At 46.5% G+C, this 18879-nt stretch overlaps 1 protein-coding gene across 1 annotated transcript; it reads left to right on the forward strand.

Annotated features, from left to right (window-relative positions):
- Positions 1 to 3267: 3267 nt before the first annotated feature.
- EMILIN1 (elastin microfibril interfacer 1) lies at positions 3268 to 18403 on the forward strand. The gene is made up of 8 exons (XM_083358745.1): positions 3268 to 3634; positions 7735 to 7860; positions 8780 to 8973; positions 11499 to 13478; positions 14030 to 14128; positions 14724 to 14741; positions 15207 to 15341; positions 15956 to 18403. Exons 1-8 carry the CDS (start codon positions 3456 to 3458, stop codon positions 16309 to 16311), a joined length of 3087 nt encoding a protein of 1028 aa, XP_083214871.1. The 5' UTR covers positions 3268 to 3455; the 3' UTR covers positions 16312 to 18403.
- The last annotated feature ends 476 nt before the right edge of the window (positions 18404 to 18879 follow it).

Raw genomic sequence — 18879 nt, forward strand, 5'->3', positions numbered from 1 at the left:
TACCAGGATGAGAAAGCAAAATTCATTGAATTTCTGCCCAATGTGCTGATGTAGTAGATGTGTGTTCTTAGGTCAGAGAGCTTCTCATTCTGAATCTACTACCAGATGTAAGTCTCTCCCTCCCCCAGGGCAACCATCACTCATGCACAATGCTTTGATTATATAGGGGGGGGGTAATGAAATCCATAAGCCCGACTCTTGGACTCTTGCGTGAGTCCTCCTAATTTAGCCAAACTGTGCTAAGAGAACAGGAGTTAAGGGGCCCATTGTAAAAGATAGGGGTACTGGATTCCCCCCCCCAATAATCTATAATTTGAGCTCTGTTCCATGCAAAAGGATCTGACCGGAAGTTGTTTCCTGTCACTCTGGGCCAAAATAAAAGTCCCTTAGCAATTTCCAGCTGGAAGTTGCACCGTGTGTTTGTGTGTTGCATATTTCTGGCTTGCGTGTCTTGTTCCTTTCTTCCCCCTCCTGCTATTCAGAAGCGGGGGACCATTTTTTCCCCCTGATGGTAGTTTGCTTTCCTCACATTGATGGCTTTTGCAGAGAGAAAAGTCAGCCACACCAGACACTAGCTCAGCATAGGGATGAACAAAAGAACAGAAAAGGGGAGGCAAAGATATTAGTCTCTGCAGAGAAGAAGAACAGGAAAGTTTACCTGTTGTCTGTGAGTCTCAAAGGTCTTTGGGGGAAGATTGGACTGTACTATAGTACCTTGTAGGTAAACAGCCCTGCAGCTGCACATCACACAGGTATGTACTATGGCATACATACTATTTTCCTTACCCACATCTGTCCCAGCTCATACTTCTTGTTCACATCTGTGCAACATTGACACCCTTTATGCATGAACTGAATGTTCCAGACACTCTGTTCAGGTGTGCGATATGAACACACATAGATGAGAGGGGCAGCACAGACATACTGTCAAGACCCACCCCAATCCACGTCTTAGGAAAACAAAAACTCCTGGAGTCAGTTCTAGTCCAAAAGGAATTTTTACTAGGACATGCTTGGTTGTGGAAATACAAGACAGGACTTGGTATTGTTTTACAAATTGAAACTTTATAAAGGGTTCCCGGTTCAACCCCCCTTCCCTCAACCCCATTTGGTCAGCCCCCCATCATTTACTTCGTGTCATCCCTTTCATGGGAAAAAGGGAACTTCGGATCTTTACGGTTATTGCCTTCTTCCTCTACAGACTCAAATGGAGACACAGGCCAGATGCCTTCTTCTCTAACCCTCCCTTTTGTTCCCCCAGTTCAAAAGGTTTCCCTTGGTCTTTGAAATAACCTAAGGCAGGCTGAATCCACATGCGCTCCTCCTTCCTCGGGAGATGGCAGAATCCATGGGGGGGGAAATAATGTTTTAAACATATATTTATGAATGTGATATAAATGGATTCTGACACATATGTTTCATTCCTCACCTGCATACATATATATAAGCAGTGAAGTCTCCTTCAAGCTGAGCTCAACTCCTGGTGACTTCCTGGCCATAGCAACACAGATTTTTGGCAATCACATGGGGATACTTTCTTAGTGCCTTCTTCCAAGATTTTGTTTTAAGTTCCAGTCTAGTCTATAGCCCTGAAATTTCCTGGTGGTCTCCCATCCAAATACTAATCTGGTACAATTAGAATTTGTTGAGGTTAGCCAGGGTTGGCTAGATGCTGCCACCCCACTGGATGTAGCAGCTGAAACTAGACAACTCTTCAAGGTCAACTGCTGTTTTGGAAAATATAATGAATTCCATTGTTTCCAGATAGAACTTTCTAGAAACCCCACCCAGCATTTCTAGCTCTTGAAGATGGGAGGTATTATAGTCCAGGTACAACTACAGATTTGGAAAAGCTGGGGAATGTCCTGCTGCCCTGATGTATCACACCCATCTCCTTTTGCCAGTTCTACCGAGGTATAAGTAGCAAGGAGAGTGGCTTTCTGGAGCTACTGAAGTCAGAAGAGGAATTGTTATGCACATGGATTAGATGTCCTTTTAGAAGCTTGAAGAAAACACACTTCTTCCTTCTAGGATAGGGTGGTGGTGGTGGTGATGGGGTCTAAGGTTTCCAGGACTGTCCTGGGAACAGCTACAAGTTGTTAGTAGGGAGAGGTCAAATAATATGCATTTGCCCATGAAATCAGCCTTCCTTGATATCTCACTCTGACATATTCTGTTCTCCATATAAAGGGAATGGGGAATTCAGCTTCAAGGCCTTCTAAGGGAGATTTAACTTTGGTATCTCTTTTTTTTCTTGTTTTGTTTTGCTCAGCCCTGTCTGGAAGCCCTCAGGCATTTTGAGCCTTCTAGGCAAAAACATCCTATATACAGGAAACGTAGAGGCTGGGGCATAGTGCCATTAAGCTCAGATGGACTGAGACACTTTGTATAAAATCAGGCCTCTCCAATAGTTGCAGCCTCCACGTTTCATTGCAATCCTGTTTTGGAAATTGGGAAAAAAAATCCCAGCGTGGGATGGCTGGACTGTAGTCAAGGGGAGCAGGTGAGACTGACCAGGGAAGAGCAGCAAGATTGCAGGACTAGGGAAACGAGTTGGAGAATACCACCCCACCTCTCAGAGACAAAGGCTCGCCTGTCTCCGATGTGTTTCTTTCTCACACACAGTCATGCACACATCTCTTTGGGGGCTAGCCAGACAGGCCGCTTGCTGGAAACTCTCCTGGCTAGTGACGTGGGAGAACCGGAGGGGCAGCAGACACCAAGACCCGTGAATCGGACCCAGAGCTGAGATCATTTCCCCAGCCTTACGGGGGGAGGGGGAATGTGGCATGTTGAGGCACAGGGTCCCCGCATGGTGGGTACGTGGCCTCTTGCCCTGTGGCAGGGACTTCACTCAGTAGCCGTGTTGTGCTGACTCCCTTGGGCTGGTCAGGCTTCATGCACACCCCCTCTCGTTTTTTCCCATTCCTGCACACTCCCCCCCCTTCCCAGTCCTGACTGTAACGAGAAGCAGATGTGAGTGAGCAGCCCAAACCCAGCACAGGAGGGAGGGGGTGGCCAAGCAGGAACTGAGAATGCAGAAAATCCCCATTTCGAACGAGGCTGGCTGGCGGAGGGGATGTTCAGAGGGCCAAGGCCAACCCAGGGGTGAGGGAGCCAGCGGTTGGGCAGGGAGCAGGGAAGCCCAGGATAGGGAAGGCTGGCGGGAGGGGGACAGGGCGCTGGGGCTCATAGCTGCCAGGCAGGAAGTTGGGGGGAGTGAGCAAGCCAGCTCTGGGAAGTTTGCAAAGCTGTCAGTGTGTGAGGAGTGAGCGGCTGCACAGAGAGCCCTCTCGGCCCGCGTCGCGCCTGCAGGCTGAGTGTCAGGGAGAGGGCCAGAAAGGAAGGAGGACTACTGCTCCGCCAGCATCACTGGCCCTGCTGTCAAGGCCTAGGGGCCCAGGCCATGTGCAGCTGACCCGGGGACTCAGGGAGAGGACCACCAAGAACTGGGAATGGCCAGCCCTGGGGCCACTGCATGGCTCTGTATTTGGTGGGGCCTCCTGGCCAGGGAGGTCTGGGGCATGAACTATCCTCCCAGGTACAATCTATACACAGGAAGCAACCTGCCTTTCACCCAGCTCCAAGCGACAGCACAAGCAACCAATGGGGCCCGAGTGGCCAGCCGCCACAGGTAAGACAGCTGACTATACAGACTATGGGAGATGCAGGGCTGGAGCAAAATCAAGCTGTCTGGATGAGGGTCCCGCAGAAAGAAATGGAAAGGCAAAAAGGAGGAAGTCAGACTTCCACAGGCATAATGCACGTCTGCGTCTGAGCTTCTGCAAAACTGGTTACTGCCTTCTGCTTCCCACCGGCCTGAGGGGAGGCCACTGGAAAAGACAGCTTTTGTCTTCCTATGAGGTTTAAAGGATATGGGGAAGACCCGGGAGCTGGTTGGAAGAGGATGGAGGGTTGAAAAAAGGCCCCACTAGAGAAGGGCCTCCTTATTTGCTTAAATATTGCATATTTAGATATGGCTGGCTGTCCATCTCAGCAGTGGCAAATCTTCATTGCATGTGATTGCAGGTTTAAAAGTGCCCATTGTTTATCCCTCCATGTGGGTTTGGGGGGGAAAAAAATAGGATTCACACTATGTCAGTTTTAAATTTTAAATCTGAATAGCGGCAAGCCTCATAAAACGATTGCTTTTTATTGTAATGGACTCTATGTTCTGTTATATGTTTGTTATGAATGATTATACGCTGGCTTGAAATCCCAAGAAAGATGCCTGACAGTGAACATGGAAAAGAGGTGGTGACAATGGTGTTTCCATAGCAACACACTTCAATTCCTGTCCATGTGCTTATCTTTCCCAACAGAAGGTGGAAAGAGGCTCTGGATGCAAATTAAGGGCTGAGGACTATCCCATGCCCAACATGATCCTAAACAATTGGTCTAGCTACCCACCCCATCAGCTTCCTCTTTTGTTTGGGGGAGCGGTCTTTTCCCACAAACGTGGGGTGAGCGTGGAGGCTTTCAATGGCGAGTCCTGCTTGCTAGAAGTATCGTAAGCTGTTAATATTTGTGAGGATAAGACTTGGGGATGGGTTGTCTTTATGGGAGAAAGGGTTGTGCATCAAGATGACCACAAAATATTTGTGGGATGTTGAGGAATTGAGTTAAATGCTGAAGAATCAAATAATGGAAACAAGAGACAAGGTGGGAGTGGGGTGGGAGAAAGAAGTTTTGCTGCTTTATCCAGTACTTCAGATTCTTTTTTTAGCTAGCCTGGGGCTGGGGGGAGGAAGGTGGGGAGGAAAAGCAAAAACAGTTGGGGTTTGAATGGATACTGCTTTTTGAAGGGGGAATTAGATTCCAGGGTAAATTTGCAGCTAGTTTGAGAAATAGGAGCAGCATTGTACAGAGGCAGAAAGAAAGGGGCTCCAGAAAATAGTAAGAAGAAATGGATCTTGGCAAGAGTTGTAGCTAGGGGAGAAAAGGAAAGTAATACAAGATTTGTTCATTCATACAACCACCCTTCACTTCCTCCTCCCATCTTAACTACTCCATAACTTGCCCAGAATAGGATAGATTTCTGCCCAAGATTTCTCCTAGTTAGGCCTCTTCTCAGGGGCTGGTTTTGGAGATCTGGAGAATATTTATTTGTTGTTAGATTTATAGGCAGTCCTTCAGCCACACATCTATTGCAGTTTATAACAACCAAGACTAAAATCATCCATTATGGAAACGTACTGAATCAGTGCACAAACATTACACAAAAATAGCAGCCAGACAGAAACAACATATTATCTCAGATCTCCAAAGGCTGTCAAAACCAATGAGTTTTGCCATCTGCTGGAAATTCCCAACAGAGTGGGGCCTTCTGGCAGTTCTCAGTGGAGGCAGAAATGTTGAGCACCAGATAATGGGAAAAGGCTTATACTGGTCTGATTTGAACTGCCCCTATTCAAAATCTTCTCATAGTAATTATAATGCAGGAAAGGTTCTCAGCACATGCTTAGAGGATCAATCTATTATCATTTCATATGAATTCTTTTCTCAAGTTGACCCTGGCATGCAGGAAATGCCCTAAATTTCCTCTATGAGGATGGGAAATAAGATAAGGTGAACTGGGCAAACATTAACCTGTAGGAAAGTAACTTGTTAGTTCAGTCTAATCTCTTCCAATAATGGAAAGAGGCATCCCTGCCTGGCCTTTGACCTGGCTGTTTTTCAGCAGAATCTCTCTTGTTAAGATCAAACACCTCCTTGATTAAAGGCCATTAGGCCTTAAGGGTCTGTCCGAGCAAAGGTGAAAAGCATTCTTGAGGCAATTCACCTGGATCCAATATGTACTGCAACTGGGGTCTTGGTGACAAGTGATGTCAGTAAAGCAGGGAGTTAGGATTCCTTCATTAAGTGCATTGCCACGAGACAAAAGAAGAGGGAATTGCTCTGGTGCCATTTCCTCGGTTACTCAAGATTTTGAGGGATTCACTATACTACAGGAGGAGGAGATGACACGTTTTCTCTCACTAGAGCAGTGGGATTCCACAGATCATGAGCAACTTACTTAGTCTGTTCACAGAAAAGGATATTAAAGGCATTGTTCTACTCAAACCACCTAGTCAGTACAGGATCCCTTAGAATCTCTCTGACTATCCGCCCTCTGCCAGAGAACTCATTATTTTGTGTGGCAGCCTGTTCTACTGGCTGATAGCACATATAGTTGGGAAGTTCCTCCTGACATTAAGCCTGAACTCTTTCCTTGTTATTTTAACCCATTGGTTCTGGTCCTGCCCTCTGGGGCAATGGAAAATAAATTCATTCCTTTTTCTTGTGACAGCAGTTCAGATAATTGAAGACTTCCGTCATTTCTCCCTTCGGTCTTGTTTTTCCCCCTGTCCAGATTCTTTTGCTGCTCATCATAGGGCTGAATGTCTAGGAAGATTCTTAGTCATCCAGGTCATGATTCTCCCAAAGGTGCTTTTTCACAAGGCAACTGGACTTTGTTTTTCCTAGATGTTTCATTTCTCATCCAAGAAGCTTCTTCATTTCTGACTGAATGGTGGAGGATGGGAGGATGTATATTCCTTGCAGTCATCTGGTTGTTAGCACTCTTTCTGAGAGTCATTGAGGCCACTTGGACTCAGCTCTGCTTTCAAGGTCACCTGAGTAGTTCAAATGGGTCCTTCACCATTCAGCCGGAACTGAAGAGCCTTCTTGAATGAAAAGCCAAATGTCTTCAAGGAAAAACAGAAGTCCAGTTGCCTTGTGGAAAAGCACCTTTTTTCATCATCGGGCTGGATTGCAGAGCAGATTGGTTCCCAGTAGCCTTTCTCTGAGCTTACTGCAATTTGTCATTATCTTTTTGAACTATGGTACCCCCCTTTCCAAATGGAGTCTGTGGAAAGGAACAATTACTTCCTATGATTTGAGTTTTATACTTATTAATGTAATGCAGCGGCTCCCAACCTTTTCTATACCCCGCACCCCTAGTACTTTTCTGATATATTCTCTCACCCCTTACAAAAGTTCAAAATAACAGCAACAAATTATGCATATACACTGTAATTTTGAAAACCCAAGTTTTCACATCCACTGGAATATTACCTCACACCTCTGGTTGGGAACCCCTGATGAAATGCAAGATAGCGTGTGCCTTTTTAGCAGCTGCATCACATTGCTGGCTTAATGTGGTCAAACAGCAACAGACTCTTTTCAGATGTTCTATTGAAGAGCCAAGTCTCCCCCCCATCCTGTGTTGTCTTTGTATAGCCATGCCCCACTTCTGTAGCTCAGCACGAAGCTTCTCCAGTCAGTACCTTTTTTGGTCTTTATCAACAATAGCAACAATGAAGAGTAGTTTCTTAGTTTAGATTAACATCAAAGTGTGCCTAGGCACATCTGCCTCTGGCTTTTACTTGAATCCCATGCTTTGTTTGGGGATTTAATTTATTTAAAACAAGCATTAAAATTTAAGGCCTCTCTCAAATCCTCATCCTCTCTAGAAGTTGAATCTTGTGCCAAATATGTCAAAGCAATGTTGCTCTTTTATCTTTAGCAATTTGGAGTAGGCAGAAGTTAGAAACATGCTACTCAGAGAATCTTGCTGAAAATGAAGCCGTTTAAGTCCTGGTCTCAGCTCTGAATTAGAGCATCTTTGGCATGTGGGAAGATGGAAGTGGGGTAGATTTTGGGCTTTGCTACTATTTGCTGTACGTGGGCTAGAATAGAACAAAATAATTCAGTTGTGGATCAACCCAACCCTCCTTTCTTGCACCGTTGCAGGAATTGGTGTGCTTATGTGGTATCACGGAGTGTGAGCTGTGTGGTGGAGGATGGAGTCGACACATATGTGAAACCAGATTATCAGCCATGTGTTTGGGGACAACTCCAGTGTCCTCGTGTTGTCACGTGAGTGAGGGGCGAGCAGGGAAAAGGGAACACCTGTGTAAGTCACTGTAAATCTCTTACTGTTCCGAGTCATTGCATAGCCTGTAGAATTGGGTTTGGACTGAAAACAGCAGCAGGGCAACAAAAAACATCTGCCTCCTTCTCGTTCGCAGTGATCACAGCCTCACTGGCAAGCTGGCTTGCTACCTGGGTGGAGTAAGAGGTCATGACTTCTCTGGGCAAATGGGGAAGAGAGGCTGGATGCCTGTGGCTGTTGCCTGGCGTGTGCCCAGTCCATCAGGGAAATGCACCCATCCCAGTGCCAATAAAAGTTAATGGGCTATGTACATGGAAGTGATCTGCTGCCTCCTAGTGGTGAACTTTTGGATTGCAAACAAATTATAATTTTTTCTTGGAGTCAGATTTGACTTTTGGTGACTATTTGAGTGTATGTATTTGACTAGATACAAACACATCCACCTACTGTCATTTTAGCAACAACACAGAAGTGGCTTGCCATTATCATCTTCTGGGATATTTTTTTTTACTTCCCAGTGTAGACTACATCTTAAGGATTTCTGGTGGTCTCCTACTTAAGCATTAACCAGGTTTGACTCCGTTTAGTTTTTTTTTAGATCAGTCACTGTCAAGCCTATCTGTCCAGAAGAAAGACCAATGCTTGTTCAAACTAGATGAGCTTTTATCTTTTTCTGAGGAATATATGCAGTGAGCTCTGACTATCCCTAGGTGAAAGGAATGCTATACAGAAGAGAACCACCTCACCCTAAGAAGGAAAATATCTAATGCTAGCAGTTTGCTTACCAGCTGCCTGCTAAGAATGTTATTACTTCTCCAAGCAAATAGTTAACCCACAAAAAGACCCCTGCCCCATTTCTTCCTCCAAGCACAAATCCTCTTGGCTCTTCCTTTTACCTGACAGATATCGAAGTTTTGTGCGCCCACGCTATAAGGTGGCCTATAAGATGGTTTCAGACTTGGAGTGGCGCTGCTGCCCTGGCTATTCAGGCAATGACTGTGCTGAAAGCGGGACACTACTTACTACCAGCCGACCACGACCTCAGCCTGGTCAACCCAACCTATCCGGCTTTGGCAACCCACTCAGTGGCGGAGAAGGTAAATTCAAAAGGTGTAAATAAAGTTTCCAGTTTGATGTGATGGTATAATTGCTATCTTTAAAAAAAAATCTACATGTGGTTTTCCTAGCATAAAAGAAAACCTCTAAAATGAGGAAGCCAGGGAGGTAAAGCATAGCTATGTATGTGATCAGCATATGCAAATGTATATAGAGAGAGCATAAATCATAGCATTTGCCAGCTTCCTAAGAGATTGACTCTTTAAAGGTTGCCTTTTGAAAAAAACTTGAGGATTGCTCTGGGTTTATAACTTGGCAATATTGCAACACATCTTCACAGATGTCTTCTCACCTGGTTGGCTCCCAGCACCGACAACTCATCACTCTGGTTTCTCCTGCCACAAACATCTTCTCAGATTTTCTCAGCCTAAATGTACATTAGAATAAATCTGATTCCTAGCATTGGGTATTTTCCCATGCTTCTTACTCCCGTGCTGCTGCTTCTAGGGCAGGGGTAGGCAACCTTGGCTCAGCTGACTCAGGAATTCTGGGAATTGAAGTCCACAAATCACAAAAGAGCCACGGTTGCCTACCCCTGTTCTAGGGGAATCTGCATGAAACTGTCAGAGGAGATGAAGAACAGTGGAGTTCTTCAATCTTTAATGGGTGAAAATATGGCATTTTAGTGGGATTTATTTTCTCACCCCTCTGTGACAAGCTGCATCTGTCAAATATCTTCAAAATGACTACAATCTACCCAGTATCTTTGCAGCTGCTCATTGTTGAAGGAGGCTGATGGAAAGATAAGTGCCAGATGTGGAGAGATTCAGGTTCTCACGAGATTATTTTAAAAAGGCTTAAGGATAGGATTTTAAAGAGCATTCAGTAAATGCATGGAGAGATGTTAAGTTTTTCCTCGTTCAAATGCAGTGGATTTTGGAAGACCAGATGTTGGAGGCAAGTTATAGACGAAGCCATCATCAGTTTCTTAGAAATACTAGCCAATTGCTATTGGAAGAAAGTGCTGAATGAGAGGGAGCTTTGGTCATATTCCAGCAAGTTTAGAACCTTGGTGGAGCAGTGGGCTAATGCCTCCTTAAGTAACACCAGCTGCCTGCAATTAGTGCAGGTTCAAGTCCCACCAGGCTCAAGGTTGACTCAGCCTTCCATCCTTCCGAGGTAGGTAAAATGAGGACCCAGATTGTTGGGGGCAATAAGCTGACTTTGTAAAAATGCTGCTTGGGGGGGGGGGCGAAAGCCCTAATAAGCAGGCAGATACATAGAATGAAGGCTCTTGCTAAGCACATTGATTTGTGCTTCTTAGATTGTAAACCGCCCTGAGTCTTCGGAGAAGGGCGGGATATAAATGGGATTTTTTAAAAAAAAGTTTGTATCCTGTAGTTGCCTCTTACTTGGCCATACGGCTGAAAAAAGCTAATAAACTTTACTTTTCTTCAGATTAAGTTCCAGGAAGGAACCTTCCCCCCCCCATTAGGGTAGAGTAACTAAGTTATTCTAGAATAATTTAAAGTTACATTTTGTCCTGGCTAGCTAGTAAACTGTATTGTCCTCATTGGTGATTATGATAAAAACATCCTGGTTGATGAATAGCCAACGACATGTGTTTCTCACGTATGCTGCCCAGAGTTGCATAATCATGAGATGGGTAGCACATAAATGCAATAATAGAATCATACTAAAACAACCATCTTATAATTACTGATAATTTATACTTGTTATACTTCTCCATAATTGGGGAGGGGGGGGGGACAATAATATCAATACCTCATGCTTCTGTGCCACTCTGTTTGGAAAAGGTTTTACACTATACAAAGGACTGGTGTAACATGATTTAAATCACAGGCTGGAGATGATTAAAGATGATCCACGAGCATTGAGATGGCAATGAAAACTGCATGTAAGGAAAAGGCTTATGTGATTTGTGCAAGAATATTCCAAGAATCAACAGCCCATTTTAAGCATTTCTTAACGCAATTTTGGTTTCAGGAAAATGATCTAAGCATTTACTTGATTCTCAGGCCCTTCTGGTGAAATTTCCTAGTCCTTGTTGCTCTCTGTGGTTGGCTGTTTGTTTGCAACTGATTCATTGTTCAACTAGGTAATATCTGTGCAATGTTATGTGGGTTTGCTCCCTGTTTAGCACATACAATGAAACATCTGCAAGCAAAAAGCCAAGCTGAGAAAGCACCAAGGATTCCACTGCTTAACCCTGAACTACACTTTTTTTTCTCTATTGGTGTTTTTTTAATCCCATTTATATCCCGCCCAATGTAGGGCATCCCAAATAGAAGAGTTGGATTAAACTTCCACGGTAGCTTGATCATTGGTGTTATACAGAGAGCAACAAGGACTAGGAAGTTTCACCAGAAGGGCCTGAGAATCAAGTAAATGCTTAGATCATTTTCCACACAAGAAGAGGGGAGCAGGTTAAGAGAGGTTATCTTAGAGTTAAACAAGCCTCTCAGATTTAAGCTCCCCACTATTTTGTCAAGTTGATAAATTCAAGCCAAAGTGCTCTGACGCCTTTTTCAATCTCTCCCATTAGGACACAGGGACTCAGCGAAAGTACAACAGCTGGAAGAAAAAGTGCAGAGCCTGACCAAGCACCTGCAAGACTTGCAGTCCACCATGCAGGCCAGTAACTCCAAGCTGACCGAAGATGTGCGCCGGGCAGTGGAGACCTCCCTGAACGGCAAGCAGCCAGCAGACGCCGCTGCCCACCCGGAGATGAAGGAAGCCCTCAATGAGATCCAGCGCCACTTGCAGCGCCTCGACAACCGCATCACCAGCCACGAGAACGGGCGAGGCACGGGCGGCAGCGGGTCAGACGTCCGGGGCGAGGTCATCCGGGAGGTGGAGCGGCGCTTGAAGGACTCCTGTGCCTCCTGCCTGACGGGCATGGAGGGGCTGAGGCGGCAGCAAGCCGAGGACCACGACCGAATGCGAGCTCTGGAGAAGTTGCTTTCCTCCCAGGACCAGCGGAACCGTGAAGCCATGAGCACCATCCAGCAGCACGTGAGCCGCCTGGCCGAGCAGCTGCCCAAGGCCTGCTGCCCTCAGATGGAGAGTCGGGTGGCCGAGCTGGAGCGCCGCCTGGAAACTGTGTCCGATTCGGTAGCCACGCTCAACGAGCATGTGGGAGGCCGGCCGCAGCCACAGGGGCCTTGGAGTGTGGACAGCCGAATGACCGAGATGGAGAGCCGCGTCAACACCACGCAGCGCAGCCTGGAGGAGCACTTGATGGACTTGCAGGTCATGCTGCAGGGAGCGGATGATCGGCTTGGCCGGGCTGAGAGGCAGCTCGACTTCCTCTTCTCCCGTGTAAACGATTTCCAGAGCCACGTGGGCCGAGCTCTGGCCAATCTGTCACGGGACATCAGCGGGCTGAAGGACAGTAGCCTGCAGCAGCAGGGGGCGCTGGAGCGGGTCCGCGTCTCGGTTCACGCCTGCACCCAGATCTGCACCGAACCGGGCAACCAGGACTCACAGATCAGCAACATCTTGAGTGACCTGGAACGGCGCGTGCTGGACAACGAGGGGCAACTGCGCTTGCTGGGCTCCAACCTCCACCAGCTCGACGTGTCGGGGAAATTGCGAAACTTGCAAGGCTTGGTGGGAGCAAACAGTGAAGCGCTTAGCAAGCTGGCCGGAGAAATTGGCGAGCTTGAGAACCAGGTGGTGATTTCCATGAGTGCAGGGCCGCCAGATTTAATACGTTATTCCAATCGCACCAATAAGCGCTTGGATAAATTGGAGCAAGAGGTCGAAAGGTTGGAACACCATCCCTGCAGTCAGAGCTGCTCCCAGCTATGGGGAGAAATGAGACAGCTCAGGGAGCAAGTGGGAACCTGCCAAACAGCCTGCCAACTAATGGGGAAAAAGCCAGAACTGGGCACAGAGCAAGGGGAGACCTCCAAACCTTTGGATGGCTTCAGCGTGACTGGCGGCAGTTCCAGCATCCACCTTCAGTCTTTGCAGGGAGAGCTCTCCGAGGTGATCTTGGGCTTCAGCTCACTCAATGAGACACTGGCTGGGCTGCAGGCCACAGTGGAAAAGCATGAAACCGACATCCATGAGCTGGGCACTACCAAGGATCGCATCATCACAGAGATCAACCGCGTACAGCAGGAGGTGACGGAGCATGTGGGCGAGAGTGATGTGCGCTTCCAGGACCTGGGTCATGAGATTCATCGGTTTAGCGGTACTCTTCAAGTGGAGGCATTAGACTGTCGGAGGGCCTCTGGAGGTCTGGCAGAGCGACTGACTAAGCTGGAAGGCACCTGTGAACGACTGGACCACGTCTCAGGGAGCTTGCGCAAGATTAAGGAAGGGCTGGACAAGCACATCTCGGCTTTGTGGGGCTGCATTCATGAAGTGAATGGGACTCTGCGCAGCCACGGAGCCTTGTTAGAGAAGATCCACGGCAGCCAGTTGGGCACCATCCACCGCCACCTCAGCACTCTTAATGGCTCCCTTCATACTCTGAAGGGTCAGCTGCATGACCTCACACTGCAGGACTTCACAGGTATTTTTAGCAGCTCTGATGGAGAAAGATGGACTAGGAGTAGTAGCATGGGTTGATTTGAGGTAGGACTCAAGGTTGGCATAGTACAGGTAGTCCTCGGCTTACAGCCACAATTGAGTCCAACATTTCTTCTTTTAATTGAGACATTCGTTGCGAGTTTTGCCCCATTTTACAACTTTTCTTGCCACCGTTGTTAAGTGAATCACTGCAGCTGTTACGTTAGTTACACAGTTGTTAAGTGCATCTGGTTTCCCCACTGATTTTGCTTGTCAGAAGATTGCAAAAGGGGACCACATGATCCCAAGACACTGCGAACGTCATAGATATGAGTCAGTTGCCAAGCATCCGAATTTTGATCATGTGACTATGGGGACACTGGAATGGTCGTAAACGTGAAAAACGGTTATAAGTCACTTTTTCCAGTCCCGTTGTAACTTTGAACAGTCACTAAATGAACTGTTGGAAGTCAAGGACTACCTGTATATCCTAGCCATCTTCCCCTTTCTTATGAGGTGCTATCTGGAATGACTGTCCTTTGTTCTGAATTTCAGGCCCTCCAGGTCTTCCAGGTCCCATGGGAAAACAGGGCCCCCCAGGCCTGATGGGACCTCCTGGCAAGGATGGAAAGACTGGCATGGAGGGGCCTCCAGGTGAGAAACTGGCCAAGTTCAATTACTGTTGGTGTTCTAACCTGCGCCTTTAATATACAATGCTCCCAAGAAGATCCGCTTTACTGCTTAGCAAATGCTGTATCTCTTCCAATTCCCTTTCATTCCATAGTCATCCTTGCCAAATATGTTAGTGATAAGAGTTTCAGGAGCTTCCTCAATTAATGATTTTCAGATAGAAGAAAGACAGCTGCAACAGGTCTACTTCTTGGATTAAACAGATGTTCTTACAAGGAAGTTGAGATTGGAGATTTTTTTATAGTGGATAATAAGGCTTAAAACAAACAAACAAGGAAGGCTTGATTAGGATGATAATGGGAAGAATTGTACCAGAGTACTCTTGTTGGCATGCAGTATGCAAAAGTAACAGCTGCCAAACCTTCAACTATGAACTTAACTAGACTTCACTAAATGCAGTCTAGGTGCATCAAGGGCACATTTTCTCCTTATTTGACCTGCAGTGTTAACTATCAACACTGTAGGAAGTACAATCCAATAAGTGCAAGACACTATAGCTTATCCCACCTCATGGCCATACCTGTATTCATTCATGTGATTCCTTCTCTTTCTTTTGTAGGTTTCCCTGGAAAACAAGGTAATAAAGACCAGATAACGAGATGTGGAAGAGAAGTAATTTCTATTCTTGGAGGAAACTGAAGGCTTAAACCTAGGAAATTGGATCTACTAAGTCCTGTGTCCTATCTAGTTTAGAACTGGTAGCAATAGTGCTTTAAAATCTCTAGCAGAACAGGAGTTTAGTGCTAAACCTGGCTGATATTGGGATAGCTTATATGCTTTACTACTGGACGTCTCCTTTTCAGGCAGTTTCTTTCATCTCCCCTGTTTCTGTAATGCTGTGGGCTGGGGATGGGGTAATGAAGGAGAGCGAGGAGAATATTTACAAGCTGTTGCTTGAATTATAGAAGCTAGGGGAGATCACAGTTTTGATTGCTGAGTTTCATGTAAATGGACCAATGTGATCAAATTGAAAAGCTGGTAGATTAGGATAGAGAAGGAAAGCAAGCAATAGAAGGTGATTCTTCTCCCAATTCTCTTGTAGGACCACCAGGTCCTCCTGGAAGAGTGCCCAAAGTCTCCTTCTCAGCGGCTCTGACAACCTGGCATGTCAATACTGGAACCATCATCTTTGACAAGGAGCTGGTGAACGATGGCAATTTCTATAACCCAAATACAGGTCAGTGAATATCAGATGCAAAGAATGGGATGGTTGTCATAATAGCGTGAAGGAGCCTGCAGCTGGGTCAGACCACTTGTTTAGCATCCTATTTCCCTTTGGTACTGTCCATGGGATTTTCATGGCAAAGATACTGGAGTGGGTTGCCATTTCCTTCTCACGTTTTGTCAGAACTCTCTGCTATGACCTGTCCATCTTGGGTGGCCCTGCACGGCATAGCTCATAGCTTCATTGAATTACGCAAACCCCTTCGCCACAACAAGGCGGTAATCCACGAAGGGGTCCTATTTCCCATGGAAGGGTAATAGCCAAGCAGACATTTTAGGATGAACCTGAATGCTGCAATCTTTTTTCACTAAGGTGCCCTAGCCACGAAAATTCAGCATGCCCTCTCCACTACAATATGAAGTTGCCTATTGCCATGACCCGCCGATTACAATGGTTTCCCATGGAATTTTCTTCCTCAAGCTCTTTTTTCTGTCAGATCATTCCCTAGCCATCTCTGAAATAATTAAGACTTTGTCTCCAACTCCTGACGTGTACTCTGTAAGCTAGGGTTAAAGGCAAAATATCTTTCTTTGCCCAATGAGTCTTCTGTCCTTTTCTCCCTTCAGGAATTTTCACAGCTCCTGTTTCTGGCCGCTATCTGGTCAGCGCAATTTTGACCGGGCACAGAGGCGAGAAAGTTGAGGCAGTGCTCTCCCTTTCCAACAAGGCCATTGCCCGCAGCGACTCAGCTGGATATCAGCCTGAAGGACTGGAGAACAAACCGGTGGCTGAAAGCCAACCAAGTGCTGGTGCTTTGGCAGTCTTCACTCTCATTGTCCCAATGGAGTCTGATGAGACCCTCTGTGTGGACCTCGTGTCTGGCCAGCTAGCCCACTCTCCAGATGAGCCACTGACAGTTTTCAGCGCTGCCTTGCTTTATGAGGAAGATTTGGGGGTCCATATAGTTCCTCAATGGGGGTAGGGAGCAACCCAAAGCAGCCCACAGCCCAGCAGGGAAAGGGATACCAAGGAACCCCAACTTGCACCCTAATAACACCTCTGTTCTTCCTTTCTGGGCTGGTATCACCCAGTGATAACGAGGATGGTAGAGATATAGTGATTAAGGTGTTGGATTAGGACTAGGGAAAAGCGGGGTCAAGTCTTCTCTTTGCCATAGAAATTCACGGGGTCACTTTGGGCCATTTACTCTCTTTCAGGCCAACCTACCTCACAAGGTTGCTGTTGTAGGGATAAAACAACAGGAGTTCCCATGGAAGCTGCCTTGAACCTTGGTGGAAAGGCAAGGTATAAATCTAATAAACCAATAAATTGGCAACTTTTGCCACCCCAGTTTTGAAGCTGTCAGCTAACTTCCTGAGAACTTAAGTAGTCTCAAGCGAACTTTTTGCTGGCACTTCCTATTTCCCTCCGGCCAGCCCTAAGGCACGAACCATGGAGAGATTCTGCCTTTCTGAGGCCCTGCAGGCTACACTATAGGTCAGTGATGGCGAACCTTTTAGAGACCGAGTGCCCAAACTGCAACCCAAAACCCACTTATTTATCGCAAAGTGCCAGGGCTGCATCAGCATTGTGGTGCCCTCAGGGGGGGTGGGGAGTGTGGCCCACTGAGTGGGCATGGCTGCAGTGGTCATGGCAGACTGGGTGAGTGTGGCCGGGGCCAGTCCCTCACCATCTCTGGGGCATCCCTGGGGGGGCCAATGCCGCTTGCTCGCTTCCTGCCCTGTCGCATCCAAATGCCACATGCTCGCTACTCTGGCAAACTCTGCTGGGGCAACGGTGCGCATGCCCACAGAGAGGGTTCTGAGTGCTGCCCTTGGCACGCGTGCCATAGGTTCACCACCACTGCTGTATGTGTATTAGTACTCCCTGCATTGTCTAGAAGAAAAATTGGAATTAAAAAGTCAGAAAGTGCAGCTGCCTAGACCAAGAGAACACATTGTCTAGGGCAGTGATGGCAAACCTATGACATGCATGTCAAAGCTGACACACCACAACATTTTGAGTAACACACCAGAGTTTATGCCAACATTCAACAACTATTCTCAAAAGCACACCCCATTCTCCTGCGATTTTCAGAGGCTGTGGAGGCCAGGCAAGAATGAGGTGTGCTTTGGTACAGCTTCTGGGTCCTCCAGAAGTTGAGCAAGAGGGCCATGCTCTTACATAGCCTCCTAAGCCACTGAAAATCATGCAAGAACAGATTGTGCTTTTGTGTAGTTTCTGGAGGCTGTGAAAGCCATGGAAGAGCATTCTCCAAAGCCACTTCAAAGCCTGATTTGACCTGAAGCAAAGTCAGGTAGGCTGCAAGAACCAGTTAACAGAAGGAGAACATCTCCTAAAGGTAAGTGGCACGTAGCAGATGCTGGGGAAAGTTGGGCCATGGGGGCAATTCTGCCATAGCCTGAAGCTTTTGTGCCTTTATTAGTGGCAGTGTTGGTGCTAGGGATGAAGTTGAGGCCTGAGCTAATGTTCAGGGTGGCCTAGATGGGGTAGAAAATTATTTCTCTTTTGTTTGCGGTGTGTGTGTGTGTGTGTGTGTGTGAGAGAGAGAGAGAGAGAGAGAGAGAGAGAGAGAGAGAGGGGTCAGCAGAGTCAAGTGTTTTCTGAAGTTTTGACATGTCGAGCCAAAAGGTTCGCCATCATTGGTTTAGGAATTAGCCCTTACTTACTTACTGTGGAATGGAGGGAAGAATCCCTTTTGTTATTTATCTGTGTCTGTCATTTCCCAGAGAAAATGCCCACTGCTCCTGTCTTTTTGCATCGCCAACTAACTCCCTGCTTTGCCCACATTTTCTCACAACCCGAGCTGTCTCATCTAATCATGTCTGCTGCCAAGCTGCCAAAAACCAGGCTAATTTGCTATAGATTTCAGAGTCCTGGATTTCCAAGCCACAAAGCCACTCATTCCTACAATAAGCGAGGAAGAAAAGATATCTTTTGCAATCTTTTTGGCAGAGTTGTAAGCAAAGGAAGGTGGTGATGAATGGAAGTTCTTCCACCTCTCTCTGTTTCATCCCTTATGTATATGCTGTATAATGGCTAAACTCAGCTAATGATATAATTATTGAATAAAGTTTTTTTTTTAAAAAAAGGATGCCCCTTTCTTTTCATTTGTGTGGTGTGTGGCAAATTCAGTCATGTAAGAAAGGGGGTGGAAGATTACTATTCTTCCTTCCCCTGTAGTGGCATCTCCAGATAGCCTGGAGGGAGGTGTTAAGAGGGTGCTGAGTTTATAGAGTCTTTGCACTGCAGAAAGCAACATAACTTACCTCTGAATCCCCGAAGCCTTATCTGACTGTGCCCAAGGGAATGTGAGCAATCTGACAAGATTCTTGTAACACAGGTGGCTAAACACTAAAGCTGCTGCTTTGAGACTATTCACTGAGGGGTTCTGGTTGCTTGCATTGACATCCCCCTGATGCAACTGTCTCAGACAAGTAACCAACCAAATTAAGAAATACTTCACCCCCTAAAATGGGACTCCTTCTAAGGACCTCATAAGTGATCACCTGTGGATAAGAGGGAAAGG

The sequence above is a fragment of the Vipera ursinii genome (assembly GCF_947247035.1).
Source record: "Vipera ursinii genome assembly, chromosome: 1".
In the NCBI taxonomy this organism is placed as follows: Eukaryota; Metazoa; Chordata; class Lepidosauria; order Squamata; family Viperidae; genus Vipera; species Vipera ursinii.

Bases quoted from the DNA above. Each gene is read 5' to 3' on its own strand.
- EMILIN1 (XM_083358745.1), top strand. From the start codon at position 3,456: ATGGCCAGCCCTGGGGCCACTGCATGGCTCTGTATTTGGTGGGGCCTC. The intron at 7,861-8,779 runs GTGAGTGAGGGG...TTTACCTGACAG, and splicing joins CAGTGTCCTCGTGTTGTCAC to ATATCGAAGTTTTGTGCGCC. The intron at 13,479-14,029 runs GTATTTTTAGCA...TCTGAATTTCAG, and splicing joins CACACTGCAGGACTTCACAG to GCCCTCCAGGTCTTCCAGGT.